Raw genomic sequence first — 20,657 nt, forward strand, 5'->3', positions numbered from 1 at the left:
GTGTTTGGAATGAAAACAGCACGCTGTCGTTAAGGGCGGGGAGACGTTTCTGTCCCCAGTCTGACGTTCTTAATCTCATCTGCCCCAGCGGAGCAGCGAAATTCCTGGATCTTGTTGGAATACCCTCACTAACTGAAGGCAGCGACGACTCCTCATAACCCTCTGCTTGAGGCGCTTATAGCTCAACTGAACTGTACTGTGGAATCAACTTGGCGGTTTCATGTTCGTGTCCGTCAAACCTTAAATAAGAATTACTTTTGCCATATTTTGACTTGTATCCGGGTTTCCCAGTTATTTTGGAGGAGCGGAGCAGGACAGTGCATTCGGTGAGCGTCTCAGTTATTCTTGCACCTTTGGAAAAGGCGTGTTTTATTTTCCAATTTCGACTAATTCCACCAGTATAGTCTGTATTTCTAATTTCCCATACAACTGTTCTTGTTTTTGTTTTCTCTTTTTGGGTTTGAAGTATTTCGTTTTGAACAGCCGTCTTCTTCTGCTAAGTGATATTTCTGCGCGTTTTCCCTGGAGTCACTTTCAGAGCGGTTTTATATTGTACGTCAAGATCGCAGCGAATTTGCAATAAATTTCCTCCACATGCTTAGCAGCATCATCGCATTGTGCACCCGAATCGCCAATCAGATCACAAAACATTTTATTTTGCTTTGAAATAGTTCGGTATTTTCACAAGGCGATATTTTAAATCGGTACAAATGGTCAAGTAAACCGAGGTCTCCTAATACCTTAAACACCGCTGCAGAAAGACACCTGCTTTTTCAGTAAAGCCTGTGTAGTGTGATCTGATGCAATGGTTTGTTATATCGTTTACCTACTCGCTACCCGTTATTGTTTTGCAAGTAGAATTAAAGTAACTGACCTATATTTGCCATCACGCGAAAATAATCGTTCCATCCAATCCCCAAAGGTACTTAACATCAATCAGTCTTACGCCTTTGTCTTATCATGTCATTTAGTGGATTTAAAGTTAGTGACTGCGACGATGACTATTGGAAAATTATTCAAGTGTGTGCCTGGTGCTTTCGGCATCGTAGACAATCCTTCAGGGATTTATCGGCAAACTGGGGACAATGAATGATTTTTTTTTATTAACAAAGTTTATTTTCAAAATAAAGCTCTGCTTTGAGGGATATTACAAAATAACGGCTTAATTATCCAGTGTAAGACTTCCAGATCGCGCTATTACACGGAGAATTTCAGGAGTAATGGCAAAATTATCAGTAGCGACTTTTTCACATCCTCCTGCTGGAAGTACCTGTTGTGTTTTGTGGGGCTGGTAGAGATTTTTGTTTAGATATAATAGCTTTTAAAATTTTAAGGATCTAAATTATCTAGCTGCCCAGAATTAGAAAAGATAACAAGAAAACCGTGACTGCTGGGAAAATGGAAAAGAAATTCGAAACAGGTTGTGTTATTTCAAAAGAAAACCATTTCCCAATTGTCAAGCTTTAGCCCTCTTAGTTATGAGATTGCTTTTTCCTCCATCTTTGCTTGTGCTGTTTCAGAGAAATCATGGTGTTTTTCACCCGGTTTATTTTCTCCTGGTATGATATTCAGCATGGTTGAGGCAGAAACAGGCAGTATTCAAAACTATATCAAGTAGATTGATGAGAGTAAAAAAGGGGAATAAAACACTATGAAGAGGAAGAGTAATTATGATTAGAAATATGTTCTTGTATGATGGGCAAGAGCTTGTATGGACCATAATTTCAGCCACTTGGAACCTGTAGGAGTCTAGGTTGGCCATTTGACCCCTCAAACCTACTCTGCCATTCATTAAGATCATGGCTGATCTGACTGTAATCTCAATCCGCATTCTTGATTACTCCCAATAAACTTTTACCCTTCACTTATCAATAATTTAACTATCTCAGTCTTAAAAATATCCAGAGACTCAGTTTCCATTGCCCTTTGAGGGAGAGAGTTCCAAAGCTCACCCCCCCCCCCCACATCCAACAAGGAAATAATGTTCTGCTTTTTCTTTGTCTTAGTATGGGTAACTCCTTATTTTTAAACAGTGACCCCTAGTTTTAAATCTTCCACAAGAAAAATATCTTTTCCACATCCACGCTGTCAAGACCCCTCAGGATCTTATATGTTTCAATCGAGTCCCTCTCACTCATTTAATCTCCAGTGGATACAATTATGGCAAGGTTGTACAAGCCATAATTATATCCACTGGAGGTTTTGCCCATTCTAGGTTTGTAAATTTTTGCTGAACTGTTTCCAACATATTTACATGCTCTTAAATAAGAGACCAATACTGTTCACAATACTCAAGATATAGTCTCACCAATGCCCTATATAACTGAAACATAAGCCTACCTTCTTTTATGCTCATTTCTTCATATAATGAATGAGAACATTGTACTAGCCTTTTGCAAATCATGCACTAGAACATTCCCATCCTTCTGCATCCCAAGAGCTCTTCAATTTCTCACCATTTACATAACAAGCTTCTTTCCTATATTTTTTCTGCCTAACTGGACTATTTCATATTTTGCCATTATACTCCATTCATCAGATCTTTGCCCACCCATGTGTCTTTATTCCCTCAATGTCTAGATTAAATTCTAGGAGACTGGCATTAGTGAACTAGTTGCTGGTGTTTATGTCAATAAATTCTGGCTCTCATATTTCAACAGCAAATTCACAGACGCATTCTCTGTATTTGAATGTGTTTCTAATTACTCCACAGGGATATTGGATTAAGCAAGATATATGCCAGGAGCAGTTTTCTAGAATCTGAATAAAATTAATTCCTGTATAAAAACTGCGTAATTACTTGTTGTGTAGGCATTTCTGATTTTCATTTAAAGTGGAATTTAGTATTTTCAGATTGTAATACTACCATCCAGCACTACCCGACATTTTGCAATGAAAAATTTACAATTTCACTTTACAATGTAATGTACTGACAAAAATCATGGATCATGTGCAAATTGATTTTATACAGCTAATCTGAAGAATATCCTATGAAGCAATGGCAAGCTGTTGTTTCGGATTGAGTTGAGGATTGAATGATGGAAAACTCCATTTGGAAGTGGAGAACGCTCCTTAGTTCAGCTTGAAAGTTGTTTTCAATTGAACTGCACTAGATGTACAGGAATTCTCCCATCAATTATGATATAGAGTATTGTAGCAAGAAGGGAACTAGTGATATATCTTTGTGCAGGACAGAATTTTATAGTTTCCTTTTAAGAAGAATTTTAAAGCAAGTAGTTTCCAGGTAAATGAAATTTTTGATGTTAAAATTCTTAACACAATAAATTGGAAATCATTAAGTGTAATTGTTAAAAAAGTATACCGGGCTAGATTTGTGGTCTTGTGCTCATTTTGGCTCAGGCAATGTTGCCCACAACATCTAATCTCTGAGCTATGATCCTTGAATGTTGGTTGCTGGCAAGCTTCAGATCAAGGGATTCCTGTTGACTAGCAACAATGATATCAAGCTGGTCAAGGAGCATTAAAGAATTCTCTGATAACAAACTAGGAAAGAAAATATATCAAACTTAAAGAAAACAGTTGGTTGCAACCAAATATGCTGTTTTTTTTGTTTTTTTTAAAATTCATTTATGGGTTTTGGGCATTCCAAATTATGCCTGAACTACATTGCCTGCTAGACCATTTCAGAAGATAATTAAGACTTGACCACATTGGAATCTACCATAGTCAGATTATAAACCATAAGGATGGCAGATTTCCTTCCCTGAAAGATGACAGCGAAACAGGTTGGCAGGTTTGTGGTTAAATTAACTGTATTTGCACTTTCCAGTTCCTAAAGTTGAATTCAAACTAGTTTCTGGGTCAGGTGGTGGGTGGGGGAGGGGGGAGATGTAAGAAGCTGAGAGGTGATAGGTAGAAGAGGTAAACGGCTGAAGAAGGAGGAATCTGGTAGGAGAGGGTAGTGGACCATGGAATAAAAGGAAGGAGTTGGGGAATAGATGGGCAGGTCATGAGGAATGGGAAAGAGAAGGGGTGAGGGGGCCACAGGAATGAGGAAAGACAAAGGAGGGGGGCAGGAGGGAGGAAAAAAAGTGCGGGAGAGAAGAGAAGAGAGGCAACCGCAACAAGGGCAACACCTGTCCCTACACCTCCTCCCTCACCACCATTCAGAGCCCTAGACAGTCCTTCCAGGTGAGGCAGTGCTTCACCTGTGAATCTAAGGGTGTCATTTATTGCATCCGATGCTCCTGGTGCGGCCTCCTCTACATTGGTGAGACCTGACGCAGGTTGGGTGACCGCTTCGTCGAGCACCTTCACTCCGTCCGCTGCAAAGCAAGGATCTCCTAGTGGCCAGCCACTTCAATTCTACATCCCACTCCCAAACTGACATGGCTTCCTCTACTGCCACATTGAGGCCAGATGCAGGTTGGAGGAATAACACCCCATATTCCACCTTGGTAGTGTCCAACCTGAAGGCCTCAACATCGAGTTCTCTAAATTCTGGTAACACTCCCCCCCCTTCTGTTCCCCTTTTTTCCCCTCCCTCCTCCCCTTGTTTTCCCTCATTCCTGTGGCCCCCTCACCTCTTCTCCTTCCCCTTACCCCAACCTCATGACCTGCCCATCTATTCCCCAACTCCTTCCATGGTCCACTGCCCTCTCCTAATGGATTCCTTCTTCAGCTCTTTGCCTCTTCTACCTATCACCTCTCAGCTTCTTACATCTCCCCCCTCCCGCACCCTACCTACCTTCCCCCTCTCACCTGGACTCACCTATCACCTGCCAGCCTGTGCTCCTCCCCCTCCCCCGACCTTCTTATTCTGGCTTCTGCCCTCTTCCTTCCTGGTCCTGATGAAGGGTCTCAACCCGAAACGTCAACTGTTAATTTCCCTCCATAGATGCTGCCTGACCTGCTAAGTTCCTCCAGCATAGAATGATTTCATACTGTATGCAACTAAGTGCAATACTTTACAGCTAGCAAGATAAATGTCTTTAATTTGCATATTTAACCTGTTTTTTTACAATGGAAAAAGCTGCAGAACAGCATTGACTCTTCTTTCTAAAACAGAAAGCAGCTTTGGAATTTGCATGTCAAATTACACATGCTCAGAAATCTCAGGTTGTTTTTGGTTTTGTGGCATGATGATGACAAATACTGATAATTCAGTGCAACATCTGGGAAAATGTTTACTTAGAATTAACAGGACAGAAACTGGTCATTTGCCAGGCCTGTGTCCACTGACCCTCTGGACACCAAGATTCCAGACCAAGAACCATGTTAGTTTCTTCATTACCCTTACTCTCAGTGATTCAAATTATTAAAATAATCTTTCTTTGTCATTGAGGTTGTTTTCTTTAAAAGAAGTCCTTATCCTTGAACAGAGAGTTATAGTGGGTTTTAATTTTGTGAATGTTTGTACTACTGTTGAATCTACTGTTCAAACATAAGACATTTCATACTTCGAAGATGTAGTCAGAACAGCCAGAAACAAGATAATTGCTCATTTTGCTAAGCTTCTGAAATTAATAAGCACATTAAAAGATCAAATAAGAGCTGAGGCATGAAAATGAATTGAGTTGTATATCTCCTCCATGTAAGATTGCTGGTTAACATAAGCCTAATTAAAAAGAGCACCCATTCTATTGATGTTACCCAAAGTTGTTATTGCCATGCCCTGACAAAAAGTCAACTAGGTCAATCCAATGCATTTCAGTCTATTTTACACTAGAGTGTTAACTTCTACTTGGAATATTGGCAGGATTTAGGCTTGTATCCCATAAACCCCATGAGAGATGTATGCAATCTTTTCACCATTGGACAACTGTTTTGGATTTGGTAAGGGGAAGTCATGTTTGTTAAATGTAAACATTTTTAAAGGACTAATAAATGAATAAACAAGAAGGTAGATTAGAGTATTTGGATTTTATTTTCAGAAGTCATCACTGGAGGGTGGTGAAGAAACATGAAATAGGTATATAACATTTTTTGGTGGCTAGTGATAGATAGGATGTAAAGTATTGGGATAACTATGCACTAGTTTGGCCAGAGAAAGTTTGGAAGTGGAGTACCCTGGAGTCGGTTGTTGGATCTTTATTCTTTTTGTTATACATTGTGCTGTGTGTGGGATGTTCAGAAAATGTGGATGAGATTTGTGAAAAATCTCAGGGTGAACATGGAGAAGTTATAAGAATGGAGGAATGGTCATTCCCCCCACTCCTCCCCCACCCACCCTCCACTTCTTCCACCAGGGCTAGACCATTGGGATACTCTGGGCAGTAAACAGCTTTTCTGCATTCATTCTGGTCTTCTGTCATCCTTGTACAGTTAGTCAGTTATAATTCTATCCATTCTTTGATGCTGGTGGTTTACCTTGTTCTTGTTTTTTGTCCATACACAGCAGCCTACAGGATGATTGGACAAAAGCACCAGGACTTCTTGCATTTTTTTTGTGATTAAGGATTTGTATTTGGTGATTCCTTATTTCGTTTCACCCTTCATTGATTTGTACATCTTGTATGCAGTTTAAGGATATACATAAAAGATCCATAGAACTGCATTTTAAAGTTCTCAATTCACTAATTTCAACATAAGCAGTTGAGAACTTCTCTTGCACATTGAAGAACTCTAATATCATAACAGGTATGGCTCAGCTGTTTCAAACCCCCATTCCAACCCCAGCAAAGCAGACCGCTTTCTCACTGCTTTCAGTAAGCTTTCAGATCATTCCTCCTTCAGTGCTGCTGGCCCAGCCCCCACTTTTCACACATGCCTCTGCACTTTCCAAGGTGTTTCTATACTAAAGACAATATAGAAATGAAAGATAGTTTAAAAAAATTGAATACAACTTGGGTTTACCTGTAAGCCTGGATACGCAACTCTTCTTTCATTAAGGATATTGATGTACATGGTGGAAAGCTGAGCTCCCAATGCAGATCACTGGGGAAACATCACTTGCCACATCCTCGCAGAAGTGTTTCTTTTTGACTCATTCTCTCTGTCTGTCACAAAATATCACTACTTTCACAGTGGAAAAAAAACATACAAATATTGAATAGTTTATTGAATGACTTATTAATAATTAACCTACTATAGGTTTAAGTCATTTGCAGGTAAACCAAGAGAATACCAATTTTAAACAACTTCTGAATGGTGGCACAGCAGTGCAACTAGTGGAGCTGCTGCCTCACAGCTCCACTGACCAGGTTCAATCCTGACCTCTAATGCTGTCAGAGGACCATGTGGAGTTCCTCCAGGTTCTCTAGTTTCCTTCCTCATCCCAAAAATGTGTGGGTTGGTAGGTTAATTGGCCTCTGTAAGTTGTCCCTGCTGGGTAGGTAAGTGATGGGACTGTGGGGGGCATAAAATAGTTTAGGGTAGGATGAGTGTAAATGGGTGCTTGATAATTGGCATGGTCTCGGTGGACTGACATGCCTGTTTCTGTGCTATTTCTCTCTGACTTTATATAGTTGTTGGTATTTTTTTTAAAAATGCCAGTTGTCAAATTACTTTCCAAGCACAATTTGTCAGTATTCCAGGGAATACAAAAGTTAATATTTTATTAATTTTTAATGTTTCTAACTATATTTGAAAGGTGCAGTTCTATGCTTGAGGAATCTCTTGGCAATATGCTTAATTCAGTTCATCATCCATTAAATTTAATGACTGTTATTTAACGCGCTCAATAACAGTCATTAAATTTACTGATAGATACATCGGAAATATCAACTCTGAAAATCTCCCTCAATTTTTCAACAACTGCACTCTGTTCCTTAATTCATTCTGAATTTCCTGATGTTTCAGATCAAGTCACCTTCTGTGTACCCTGACACTCAGCTGCCCAGTGTTGATTGACATCAAGCTCACAAATTAAATTGAATCAAAGCTGTAAACAGTTTTATTAGAATCCCCAGTTGCCCACAGTAAGCACAAAACACTCAACAGGCTGCTCTGATTTAGGGCTGAGGTATCAAAGAAGTTAAAATGAATTTAAATTTCAGTATAAACAGAAGTACAGACTGAAATGGTAAATATTATCATCACACCAACAATACAATTATACTTAATCAGCCTCATACTACTTTTCTTCTGCAGACATCCTGTAAATTAACCAAAAGTACTGAGTGAAGCCTTTAAAAATGGCATGATACAAACCATCATGCCTCTGTGCATCAATTCAGTGACATATGAAACACTTGTAGCACATTTTCCCACTTGCTGGTTCTCGAACAAGTTCTTAGAGAGGAAGAATTTCGATGAAAAGCCTACCAATACCTTTAAGTTTTGAAGGCAATCCACAGATGAGATTGTGAACTTGTTCACCTGCTTTTGTTTACTTGCTTGCAAATCCCAATAATTCCATTACTTGCCATGGTTTCAACATAATTAAAGAGAAATAGTTGTGGGGGGAGAAAAGGCAGCAAAGACCAGAACAACAGCAGCAGTATTGTTCATTCCAAATGATGAGTAATTTTGAGATGTAGTCATTGTTCTAATCTTGTAAAGCTTCATGTGGTTCTTTAGTTATGCTCAAGGTTTTTTTTAACCAGTGTAGTTATCACTCTATCATTTGCTGATAAAGGGTCATACTAGAAGTTGTATTGGGAAATGAGCATGGCCTGTTGATTGGAGTTTCAATGGGAGAGCATTTTGGGAAGTTTTCAGATTGTTGTGGACCTTGGGGATGGAAAGTGCTAAACTGGGGAAAGGCTAATTACGATGGTATTAGGCAGGAGCTGGGATAGCAGATCACAAGTGATTGTTACTGGGTAAGTTCACATCTTACAGGTGGGAGTTGCTTGAGGACCAGCTGGTCAGAGTTCAGGACCAATGTGTTTCTGTGAGGAAGAAAGACGAGGATGGCAATGTTTGGGAACCTTGGATGATGAGAGATGTTACAAATTTAGTTAAAAAGAAAAAGGAAGCATATGTAAGGTTAAGGAAGCTGTATTTGGACATTGAGGAATATGATGGAATCAGGAGGGGTAAAAGGAGCCATGAAATGTCCTTGTTGAGTAGGATTAAGGAAAATACCAAGGCATTTTATACATTAAAAACAAGAGGGTATCTTGGAAGAAGGTAGGACTACACAAGCACAAAGGAGGGAATTAATGCCTGGAGCCAGAGAAAATGGGTGAGGTACTAAATGAATACTTTGCATCGGTATTCACCAAGGAGAAGGACATGGAGGATAGAGAGATCAGGGATATTCTAGGGCATGTTGATCTCAAGGAGAAGGCGGTGCTGGGTCTCTTGAAGAACTTTAAGGTGGGTACGTATTCAGGACCTGATGGGATCTATCCCAGGTTATTGAGAGAGGCAAGAGGGGAGATTGCTGGGGCCTTGACAGAGATCTTTGCATCCCCTTTAGCAACAGGTGCGATTACAGAGGACTGGAAAATAGTCAGTTTTCTTCATTTATCTAAGAAAGGAAATTGGGATAATTCAGCAAATTAAGGGCCTGTGAACTTATATCAGTGGTAGGGGAATTATTGGAAAAGATTCTTAGAGATAGGATCTACCCACATCTGGAAAAGCATGGACATTTGTGATAGTCAGCATAGCTTTGTGTAGGGAGGTCATGTGTTACAAACTTCATTGAGTTTTTTGAGAAGGTGACGAAGACAATTGATGAAGGTAGGGCGGCGAGTGTTGAATACGCGGGCTTCAGTAAAGGATTCAACAAGATCCCACATGGTAGGCAGATCCAGAAGATTAAGACACGTTGGATCCATGGTGACTTGGTAGATTGGATTCAAAATTAGCTTAGTCCTAGAAGACAGAGGGTAGTGGTGGAGGGATATTATTCTGAGAGGAGTTCTGTGACCAGTGATGTTCCACAGTGATTAGTGCTGGGACCTCTGTTTGTGATATATGTAAGTAATTTGGATGAAAATGTTGGTGGGCTAATTAGTAAGTTTGCAGATTGGCAGAGTTGTGGATAATGAGGAAGGTTGTCAAAGAATGCAACAGGGTGTAGAACAGTAGGAAGAGTGGGCAGAAAAATGGCAGGTGGAGTTTAATCTGGACAAGTGTGTAGTGTTGCACTTTGGAAGATCAATTATAAGAGGAAAGTATACAGTAAATGGCAGGACCTGTCAGAGCATTGATGTACAGAGGGACCTTGGGGTGCAAATTCATAGCTCCCTGCAAGTGGCATTACAAGTAGATAAGGTAGTAATGAAGGTGTATGGCATCCCTGCCTTCATCAGTTGGGACGTTGAGTAGAAAACTAGGGAAGTCATGTTGCAGCTGTATAAAACTTTGGTTAGGCCACATTTGGAATATTGTGTGCAGTTCTGGTAACTGCATTATAGGGAGGATGTGGAGGCTTTGGAGAGGGTGCAGAATAGGTTCACCAGGATGTTGTCTTGATTAGAGATTATTAGCTATAAGGAGAGGTTGGACAAACTTGGATTGTTTTCTCTGGAGGATCGGCGAACTTATAGAAGTATATAAAATTATGAGATAGGGTAAGTAAGCAGAGTTTTTTTTCCCAGGGTAGAAATGTCAATTACTGGAGGGCACAGCTTTAAGGTGAGGGAGGAACGTTTAAAGGAGATTTACTAGGCAATTTTTTAAAAAATGGAGTGGTAGATGCCCAGAAAATGCCATCAGGGAAGATGGTGGAAGTAGATATGATAGCAATGCTTAAGAGGCATTTAGACAGGCACATGAACAGGCAGGGACTCGGGAGATGTAGACCATGTCCAGGCAGATGGGATTAGTTTAAACTGGCATCATGGTTGGCACAGATGTTGTAGGCTGAAGGCCCTGTTCTTGGGTTGTATTGTTCTCTGTTTGATGATTACTGCTTATACATGTTGTCTCACTCTTTGTTTATTTTTATTGTCTAGTTATAATGTAGTTTTCATTACAGAATGTCCCTGAAGCAGTTTTTTGATAGTTTGCAATTTCGTCTGCTTTTTTTTAGATGGCATCTGCAACAGATTCAAGATATGGACAGAAGGATGCATCAGATCAGAATTTTGATTATATGTTCAAGCTTCTCATTATTGGAAACAGCAGCGTGGGAAAGACATCATTCCTCTTCAGATATGCAGATGACACATTCACATCAGCCTTTGTTAGCACCGTTGGTATTGACTTCAAAGTGAAGACCGTTTACAGAAATGATAAAAGGGTCAAGTTGCAGATTTGGGTAGGTGGTGTTTATGTTATATGATTTTTCCCTAAATTGATGAAACACAGAAAACATTTAGCTCTTTACATGGTTTAACAAGATAGCTCTATGTGCTAATGAGCTCAAGCAATATTGAAAATATAAAATTCAATATTGTATTTGTGACTTTTAATTGCAATTTCAATGAGGGGGGCACTTTTGTGGCATGGAGAACCGAGGAGAGCAACATTCTGGGGCACTAACAGCTGAGATCAGGTAGGAGTGCAGCAGTGGAGATTTGGAGAGGGAAGTGAAGACTTGAGGGGGAAGATATGAGAAGGCACACAGTGCAGAGGAGAGAAAAGAAAAGAATGCAGTAGCAAGTGAAAGAGGTCCATTTTCTGCTGTTTCTTGTTAGTCTCCTCACTGACATGTTGATAGCCTTTTAAATGCTATTGAGTTGTACTTAATCTGCTAACATGCATATTTTTACTTCCTGTTTTAAGGAACATAATGAAATTAAAAGTTATGAATATTCTGGTCATTCATGTATATAAAATAAAAAATGCATCAGCCTCTTTGGTTTATAACTTAATCTGCCATTAGAAGCTGGGAGGACAAGTCACTAGAGAATAACCAATACACCCAGTAAGGTGTTTAAATTTAGGCTATTAGATATGGATATATTGGGCAGTAAAAGTAAAATTCTTACTTGGGGAATGGAGATCTGCCCTCAGGAGGAATGTGAAAATGAATGTAAGATTTTATGAAGCATTAAGACCCAAAATTTGCCACCTTAAAAAGTGGCAAGCATGGAAATTATTTTGGGTGTCTGATGGAACCATGTTATTTATATCAAGAAGACAATTTTGTGAAAAGCATTAATTAAGGTGAAACAAAGTCTGTAATTGTCACTTTCCTGGGCTCTGTATTTGCAGAAGTTGACACCCCTATGTGGACTTGCTAGGAGAGACCAGTCATTTCTGCATCTAATTCACAAGAGATGCTACAGGATTACACCATTATAACAGGGTAACCTGGAATCAGCATTTAAAACAGTGATTACTATCATAGAGAGGGGAAGGTTATCTAATCAGGAAGCTTTCATGAAGCTACATCTGTGATATCCAGCACAGGCGTGTAAGTAAGTTGGCAAGGTACTAGGTAACGAGAGAGCAGTTTTTGGTCAGAATTCCAGAGTTTCTGTTGACCAACTGGCTGGAGTGTTCAAGGATATCTTCAACCTCTCACTGCTGCAGTCGGAGGTTCCCACCTGCTTCAGAAGGGAATCAATCGTACCGATGCTCAAGAAGAGCAGGGTGAGCTGCCTCAATGACTATCGCCCGGTAGCACTCATTTACTGTGATGAAGTGCTTTGAGAGATTGGTCATGGCTAGATTTAACTCCTGCCTGAACAAGGACCTGGACCTGCTGCAGTTTGCCTACCTCCACAACAGGTCTACAGTGAACGCAACCTCATTGGCTCTCCACTCGGCTTTGGAGCACCTAGACAACAACAAAACATATGTAAGGATGCTGTTTATCGATTACAGCTTGGCGTTCAACACCATCATCCCCTCAGTACTAATCAACAAGCTTCAAAACCTGGGCCTCTATACCTCCCTCTACAAATGGATCCTGAACTTCGTTATTGGGAGACCACAGTCAGCGCGGATCGGTAGTAACATCTCCTCCTTGCTGACAATCAAAACAGACGCACCTCAAGGATGCATGCTTAGCCCACTGCTCTACTCTCTCTACACTCATGACTGTGTGGCTAGGCACAGCTCAAATGCCATCTATAAATTTGCCAATGACACCACTGTTGTTGGCAGAATCTCAGACGGCGATGACGAGGCGTACAGGAGTGAGATAGATCGGCTGGTTGAGTGGTGTCACAACAACAACCTTGCACTCAACGTCAGCAAGACCAAGGAATTGATTGTGGATTTCAGGAAGGGGAATTTTGGAGAACACGCACCAGTCCTCATTGATGGGTCAGCTGTGAAAAGGGTGAGCAGCTTCAAGTTTCTGGGTGCCAACATCTCAGAGGATCTATCTTGGGCCCAACACATTGATGCAGTCATGAAGAAGGCATGCCAGTGGCTCTACTTCATTAGGAGTTTGAGGAGATTTGGTATGTCACCAAAGACTCTTGCAAATTTCTACAAATGTACAGTGGAGAGCATTCTGACTGGTTCCATCACTGCCTGGTATGCAGGATCCAATGTGCAGGATGGAAAGAGGCTGCAGAGGGTTGTTGACTCAGCCAGTTCCATCACGGGCACAACCCTCCCTGCCATCAAGGACGGCTTCAAGAGGCGGTGTCTCAAGAATGCGGCATCCATCATTAAGGACCCTCGCCACCTGGGACATGCCCTCTTCACGTTACTACCATCGGGGAGGAGAACAGGAGCCTGAAGACCAACACTCAATGCTTCAGGAACATCTTCTTCCCCTACATCGTCAGATTTCCGAACTGTCCATGAACCCATGAACACCACCTCATTATTCCTCCTTTGCACAATTTATTTATTTTTGTAATTTATAGTAATGTTTATGTCTTTATGTCTTGCACTGTACTGCTGCCGCAAAACAACAAATTTCATGACATATGTCAGTGATAATAAACGTGATTCTGATTCTGAGCTTCTGGTCTAGGCAACTGAAGCCACAACTAGAATTAAAATTAGGAGTGCACAAGAGGTCCAATTCAAGGTGTGCAGATATTTCTGAAGGTAGTCGGACAGTCGGGATTATAAAGATAGGCAGTAGTGAAGATAAGAGACATTTGAAAACAAGTATGAGAATTTTCAAATTATGCTGAGGGGGCAATGTAGACCAATGGGCACAGAAGTATTAGGTGAAAAGGATGGTGCCAATTAGGACATAACAGCAAAGTATCAGATGAGTCTAAGTTTATGGAGGGTGAAAGCATGTGTAATGTTTGCGGAGGTGCTTTTTCACTGCTTTTCCTTTTGGAAAGTGAAAGGCTACATTTCAGTAGTTTTAGACAGCCTGATTTTACTTCGATTTAAACATTCTTATCATGATTGTTTTCCATGAATAGAAAAAGACTTACAACAAATTATTATTTGGGCTGTACGTACCTACAGAAACATTACTACACTGACTGTAATCCAGGAAACAGCCATGACTCATTCATTATGTGGTAGTACTTTGTGTCCAAAGCTGCTGAGCTGATTGAGGAAGGTCCTAACAGGAGTATCTCATCCTGAATGGCTTAAGCAAAATCTATAGTTTGTCAGTTGCTACCTTCATTTTCTTTGAGAAAAATGTTCTGTGCAGCCAAAGGCTTGTGCAAAAGTCAATGCCTCAGGGAGCATCTTGCAGAGGTTTTCAATTTAGGATTGTGCCATGGTTGTTGCCTGAATAAAGAATTGAGAGCCTGTTTGTTGATAGTGTTCCTTCACACAATTATAGCGTTCATAATGTTGAATGTAGTTGTTTGCAGATTAAGTGTACAGTGATAACTATCATTGGCATAATGAAGCATAGACATAAGACACATGGGGAAACCATACAAAGAGTCTATTCTATTGTGCATTCTTTATATCATTTCATCCTGCTAGGTGATAATTTTAACCTTTACGTTGTACATAATTTATCATTCAATATTAACTTAATTGTTCTGTGTTTACAGAATATCTTCACAACTCTTTAACTCGTTATGCTCCCTAACTTTCTAAGTCAGATCTTTTATCCTTCAAAGCTTGAGTGAAAAAGAAAGCTTTCCTTCCTGTTTTTTGTGCAATAACCTGTTGACTACAGTTCTCTGACTTGTTTGTTCTTGTGTAAATTTACTGTCTAAACCAGGAATACCTTTTCAAATCATTCTATATTAAAATAAACAAAGATTTATCCAAAATAGAGCAAGCCTGAATTATGATTACATCTTCTTTCTAAAAGAACCTTTCAAACACCTCCCCACCCCTGCAAAAAAAAGGAAAAGGCCAAAGTTAATATAAAAAGAAATCATTATCCATATGACATTAGTCCGATTAACCATTTTCTTTGAGTGCAACTAATGAGCATAATTACCCTACCCCCATTACTAATGTCAGTAAACTTAATCCTTAAAGCTACTTAGGTGGGATTGAATTTAATCAGTTAGTAATATCCTTTCATATCTCTGATTTTAATTGCAGGTGGCACTTGGCCTCAATTAAGTTCACATTGCTCTAATAAATCTATTGCATCAGGATTCCTAACCCTTCAGCAATAAAAGTAACAACACTGCTCACATATATCCACTGTACCATTGGGAAAAAAAAATGACAACCATTCTGTAACAATGACAACTTAATCTGCAATGATGACTTATTACCTTTTCCACTCCACATCCAGGTTGTGCTACCATGTCACTTACGGGGGAAAGCTTATCAAGTCGCAGTGGTGTTTCCAGTTGGTGCCTATCTGAATGTAAAAAGAATAGGTCCATGCCTGTTTCCAGCAGGAGTGCTGGATGCATAAATTGTAAATCAAATGGAAATCAAAATGGGCAGGTTTCCAAACAATGTTTCCGTCAATCATCCCCCACTTCTCTTTTCATCCTTTTCCTAGATGGGTTGGAGATAAGTATGACTAACCACCTGCTCTTAAACAATGCAGCCTTCTTCTAGCAGGCTGGCTCCCAACACAACATTGTGGCCCAGAACAGCACAGTCCAAGGGCTCCCTTTGTGTTCCCAAAATACTTTTGACAGCCGGTGAAGCCGTCAGCGGACTCACTGACTGTCAAAGCCGTAACTAAAATTGAATATTTGTGAATGCTTTTGACATTCATAAATCTTCAGAGACAGGAACCATTAAAAAGAATAAAATAAAATAATTAATAAGATTATTATTGAGGAAAGGTAACCAAAAAAGTATACAGGCATGCATAAAATTATTAAGTGCATTAAAATTACTGACATAAATCAATTTATAACCCTCCCAATTGTTGTCGCAGCGCTTGTTTGTTCCCACTGATTTCAGTGTGGCTACTGTGCCCCTGCCAGGCAAAGGCTCAGCTAACTGCTTTACATGCCTGAGAGCTGAGAAATCTAAAGATGTTTGTGCTGCCCTTTTGGGCTTTAATTGGAGTCCATTGGCAAAGAACAATGGATCTGCTGGCTTTTAAGTGGAAAATTTTGGCTTGGTGGAATTTACCCCATTCGCTACATATTCTTTAAATTTTAAAGATTTAAATTTTTTAATAACAATAATCAATTACTAGAGGAACAAATTTTAATTATTTTGAAAAATTATGTTCAATTGTGCAAGTGTAATTTAAAATCAGTTTCAAATTCCCTTTTATTAAGTTAGAAGTAATTCTGTTTGTATAAAGACACAAGAAATTCTGCAGTAATTCTGCAGAAAAGTAATATTTGTTTAATTTTGTTATTTCAAATATTAATATATTATTCAAATATTATAAAAGTTTGTATAAAAATGCTTTTGAAGGGAAGGTTTCCTTCAATGCTTAACCATTGCCCTTCACATTTTTTTATTCACTTCCAGCCTGGTCAAAATTAATGGGTGCCTATTAATCCCTGAACTAAAAAGGCCAAAGTATGAATTTCACATCATATGCTGTAAATTGAGGTGTGACATACTGCTGCTGCCTCTGGTAGCTGTGAGACTGGTGGTACTGACTTTTCTTTTTCAATCTTTTTATTAATTTTCAAATTAATACAGATTAATATATATAACATCAATGATTATACATGTGATACAAACAGATCGGAAGGCCAATCATGACATATATAATCAGAAAGAATAAAAGATATAATCTAGACCTCACGGTCTCTTAGTAAGCGAATATAATGCAAAAAAAATCAAAAAGGGAAAGAGAAAGATTTATTGTGTAATAAAAAAAAGAGAACCCCCAAAATCAAAAAAATTATAAGTTGTAGCGGCTAGCTACACTACTATAGAATAAAGACACGGAGTCTGTTGCTTGGAGTCAGAAGTCAATTGCTCAACAGGGACACGGTGCGCCTTCTAATACCAAAACTCTTCCGGCGCTTCAGTTCCCGCGCTGACATCACGTGTGGGTCACCTGACCTTCCCGTGCGCGGGCTTTCCTAGCACAACGATGGAGAAGAAGGAGGGCCCCGCGCCATCTTGGGTCGGGGCCTCCAATGATGCTTGCGATCTCGGGAGCCGGTTCGATACCGGTAAGGTGAGTCGCCACAAAGTAATAAATCGAAACAAACTAAAAAAAATTTCAGAAGAGAAAAAAAAACTGGACTGATATTTCTCAATGAAAAAAGAGCATTATTATGTCGTCAACTCGGCTCCTCTAAATTCAAAGGTTATTGAAAAGGGATCTATATCATATGAAAACATTGAATAAATGGACTCCAAACTTCCTCAAATTTAAGCGAAGAGTCAACAGTGCCACTCCTAATTTTTTCTAAGCTCAAACATGATATAGTTTGAGAAAACCATTGAAATATAGTAGGAGGTATTGGATCCTTCCATTTAAACAAAATGGATCGCTTGGCCATTAATGTAACAAAGGCAATCATATGGCAACCAGAAGCAGATAAGTGGCCAGATTCCATCCTTGATAGCTCAGAAATTGCAGTGATAGGGTGAGGTTGTAAATCAATATTCAATACAGTTGAAATAATGTTAAAAATGTCTTTCCAATATTTTTCCAAAAGAGGGCAGGACCAGTGGTGGTACTGACTTGAAAGGATTTGTTTTCCTGTGCTGCAGGCTGCATCTAATATGATAGCCTTCCACAGTCATCTTTCTTTTCTGGTGGCTGCTTTGCTCAATATTGCTGTTTTTGTATTGTCAACTTGTCCAGGCGCTTACCAGACGCTGTGAAAAGCCTGAAGCCAAACAGTCTTATAGTTGCAAACTCATGTATGTGGTGTTGCTTCTCCATTTGTTGAGCACTTTAAATGATTGGCTGCCAAAACATTAACAACACCTTCCACATTTTCTGTTGTCTTTCTGTATTGATCTTTTACATGTTCTTGAACTATTGAACAGCATGAGAATCCACTAATGTGTATAAAGTAAACCTCCCTTGAAGTAATGGATTCAAAGCTGCAAAGGAAGATATTATGGCAGATTGAAAGATGCTGCTGGTGTTCTTTATGTTGAAGTTAAAACTTGTTTATTTAGTACTGATAAAGGTCTTGTATTGGGAGAGCAATGCTACAATAATCAATGGATGCTATTTGGCTGCATTTAATTAATTTGACACTTTTCTTTTGTTTACCTAATGAGCAAGCACCAATTTCTCTGATGTATATACTTCACCCAACATCACTTTTTCATTTCCTTCCGTTTGCTATAATTAACCTGGTATCATTCTGTCATACTTACTTCAATCTATGGCGTCACTGTCAGTGGACTTGCATGATACCGTTTTAACCAGTTCTTCAGTGCATGCATCAAGTTTAGTGAAGTCATTATGAGTCTCTATTTCATTGTAAGTGGTTTAATCTGGCAGGTTTTGATGCTATATATCCATGATAAAGCTATTCTGCTGATATAACAACTGTACAAGCAGTTCAAAGTGATGGTCTATGAAGCATTTTTGAATAACACACAGAGATGCAAAGGAAAATTTCCATGGAAGCATGCCTAGAACACTCATCATTTGTCCCTTGGTTTTTAAATGATATGTGAATGATGTAGAGTTATCATGTTTGAATCACATGAATACAACTTTCAAAGTTGAAAGGATTTTTAGCCCCTAGCTTTTTAATAATAAAACAATCATACCATATTATTACACTGGCTTCAAGATTTTAGAGCTAAAGAAAGTGGCAGCAGTCCACAAAATTATGTTTGTTGGCACTGGAATTACAAAGATTGGATCATCAGTGTTCGTCAGCAGGCAAATCAAGTTTTCCACTGGGTACTCTCTGCTCATTTAATAATACGGAATAGCATTGAGTAAACTGCATGATACTGCAGGGATTGGTGCTGGGACCCTTGTTGTTTGTGATCTATATTAATAGAACATAGAACACTACAGCCCTTTGGCCCACAATGTTGTGCTGACATTTTATCCTGCTCTATCTAATCCTTCCCTCCCACATAGCTCCCCATTTCTCTATCATTCATGTATCTAATAGAACAAAATGTCTTGATGTGAATGTAGGAGGTAAGATTAGTAATTTTGCACACGTCACAAAGATTAGTGGTGTTGTGGATAGTGAGGAAGGTTGTCTCAGGCTACAACTATAGATCAATTGGAAAGTTGGGTAGAGCATTGGCGGAAAAAATTTAATTGAGACAAGTGTGAGGTGATGCATTTTAGCAAATCAAATAGGGATAGGACATATACAGTATAAGGAATGTTATAAGGAATGATGAACAGAGAGACCTTGGGGTTCAAGTCTATACTTCCCTGCAAGTGGCAACATAGGGTGAAGAAGGAGTATGGTATGCTTGCCTTCAAAGGTCAGGGCATGGAATATAAACGTTGGAATGTTATGTTGCAACTTTGCAAAGCACTGGTTTGGCTGCAGAGTGTTGTGTGCGGTTCTGGTTACCACACTTCAGGAAGGATTTAATTGCACTGGAGAGAGTGCAGAGGAGATTCTCCAGGATGTTACCTAGACTGGTGGAGAAACTGGATAGCTTGGGCTTGTTTCCCCTGGAGCAAAGGAGGTTGAGGGGTTACCTGATAGAAGTATATAAGATTTTGAGAGGCATAGATAGGGTAGATGGTCAAAATCATTTTCCCATGGTGGGGATATCAAAAACAAGAAGGCACAGTTTTAAGGTGAGTGGCAGGAGATTTAAGGGGGACCTTAGGGGTAGGTTTTACACAGATACATGTTGATACCTGGAATGCGTTGCCAGAGGAGGTGGTGGAATTGGGTACAATTACTATGTTTAAGAGGCATTTAGACAGACATTTAGGTAGTCAATGCATAGAAGGATATCATTTTAATGTGGGCTAATGGGATTAGTGTAGATGGACTAAATAGTCGGCATAGGTGCAGTGGGTCAAAGGATCCCATTTCTGTGCTGTACTGTCATTCAGAATTATTCAACATAACTTCAGTATGGCCCATATCACTAAATGGTTGGATATATAAAGGCCTTTGACAAGTTATTGACATGAAACATTAATTTTATTTCTGTTATCACCAATTCAACCTGAGCTGCTAAGTATTTCCAGCATTTTCAGTTTTCATTTCAGATTTCAGGTATCTGCAGTAGTTTGGTTTTGAATTCTATTGTAATAACAGGATTACTTGTAAGCGATGGATACGCGAGAACAGGATTTTGACAAAAGTGGACAAACATTTTAAGAAAAGATAAAATTAAATTTTTTTAAAAACTGAGTGAATGTAAAGAACCAAAGAGAGCGGATGTAGCACTATTATTATTCTTAAGGAGTGAGGCAAAGACATTTCGGCAGAATTGGGCAGGAAGATGAGATAGGAGAAGGGTAAAGACAGGACACGAAGCTGTCCATATTCTGTTATGGAAGATCAAAGCATTAATAGTATTTGCAAGTTGTTTAATTTGCAAATGTAGTTGGGGGAATTTTTCCAGGATCCATGCAAATGTACCGGATTAGCATATCTTTT

General features: G+C 39.4%; 1 protein-coding gene across 1 annotated transcript in view; it reads left to right on the forward strand.

Annotated features, from left to right (window-relative positions):
• Positions 1-234: 234 nt before the first annotated feature.
• The window catches only part of LOC127568353 (ras-related protein Rab-3C-like), a 102,475-nt gene continuing 82,052 nt past the window's right edge, over positions 235-20,657 (forward strand). Inside the window, exons 1-2 of the mRNA XM_052011998.1 lie at positions 235-326; positions 10,892-11,119. Coding sequence (XP_051867958.1) covers positions 10,892-11,119 — 228 coding nt within the window. The 5' untranslated portion in view covers positions 235-326. The remainder of the gene's footprint in view (positions 327-10,891; positions 11,120-20,657) is intronic.

The sequence above is a fragment of the Pristis pectinata genome, chromosome 3 (assembly GCF_009764475.1).
Source record: "Pristis pectinata isolate sPriPec2 chromosome 3, sPriPec2.1.pri, whole genome shotgun sequence".
Classification (NCBI taxonomy): domain Eukaryota; kingdom Metazoa; phylum Chordata; class Chondrichthyes; order Rhinopristiformes; family Pristidae; genus Pristis; species Pristis pectinata.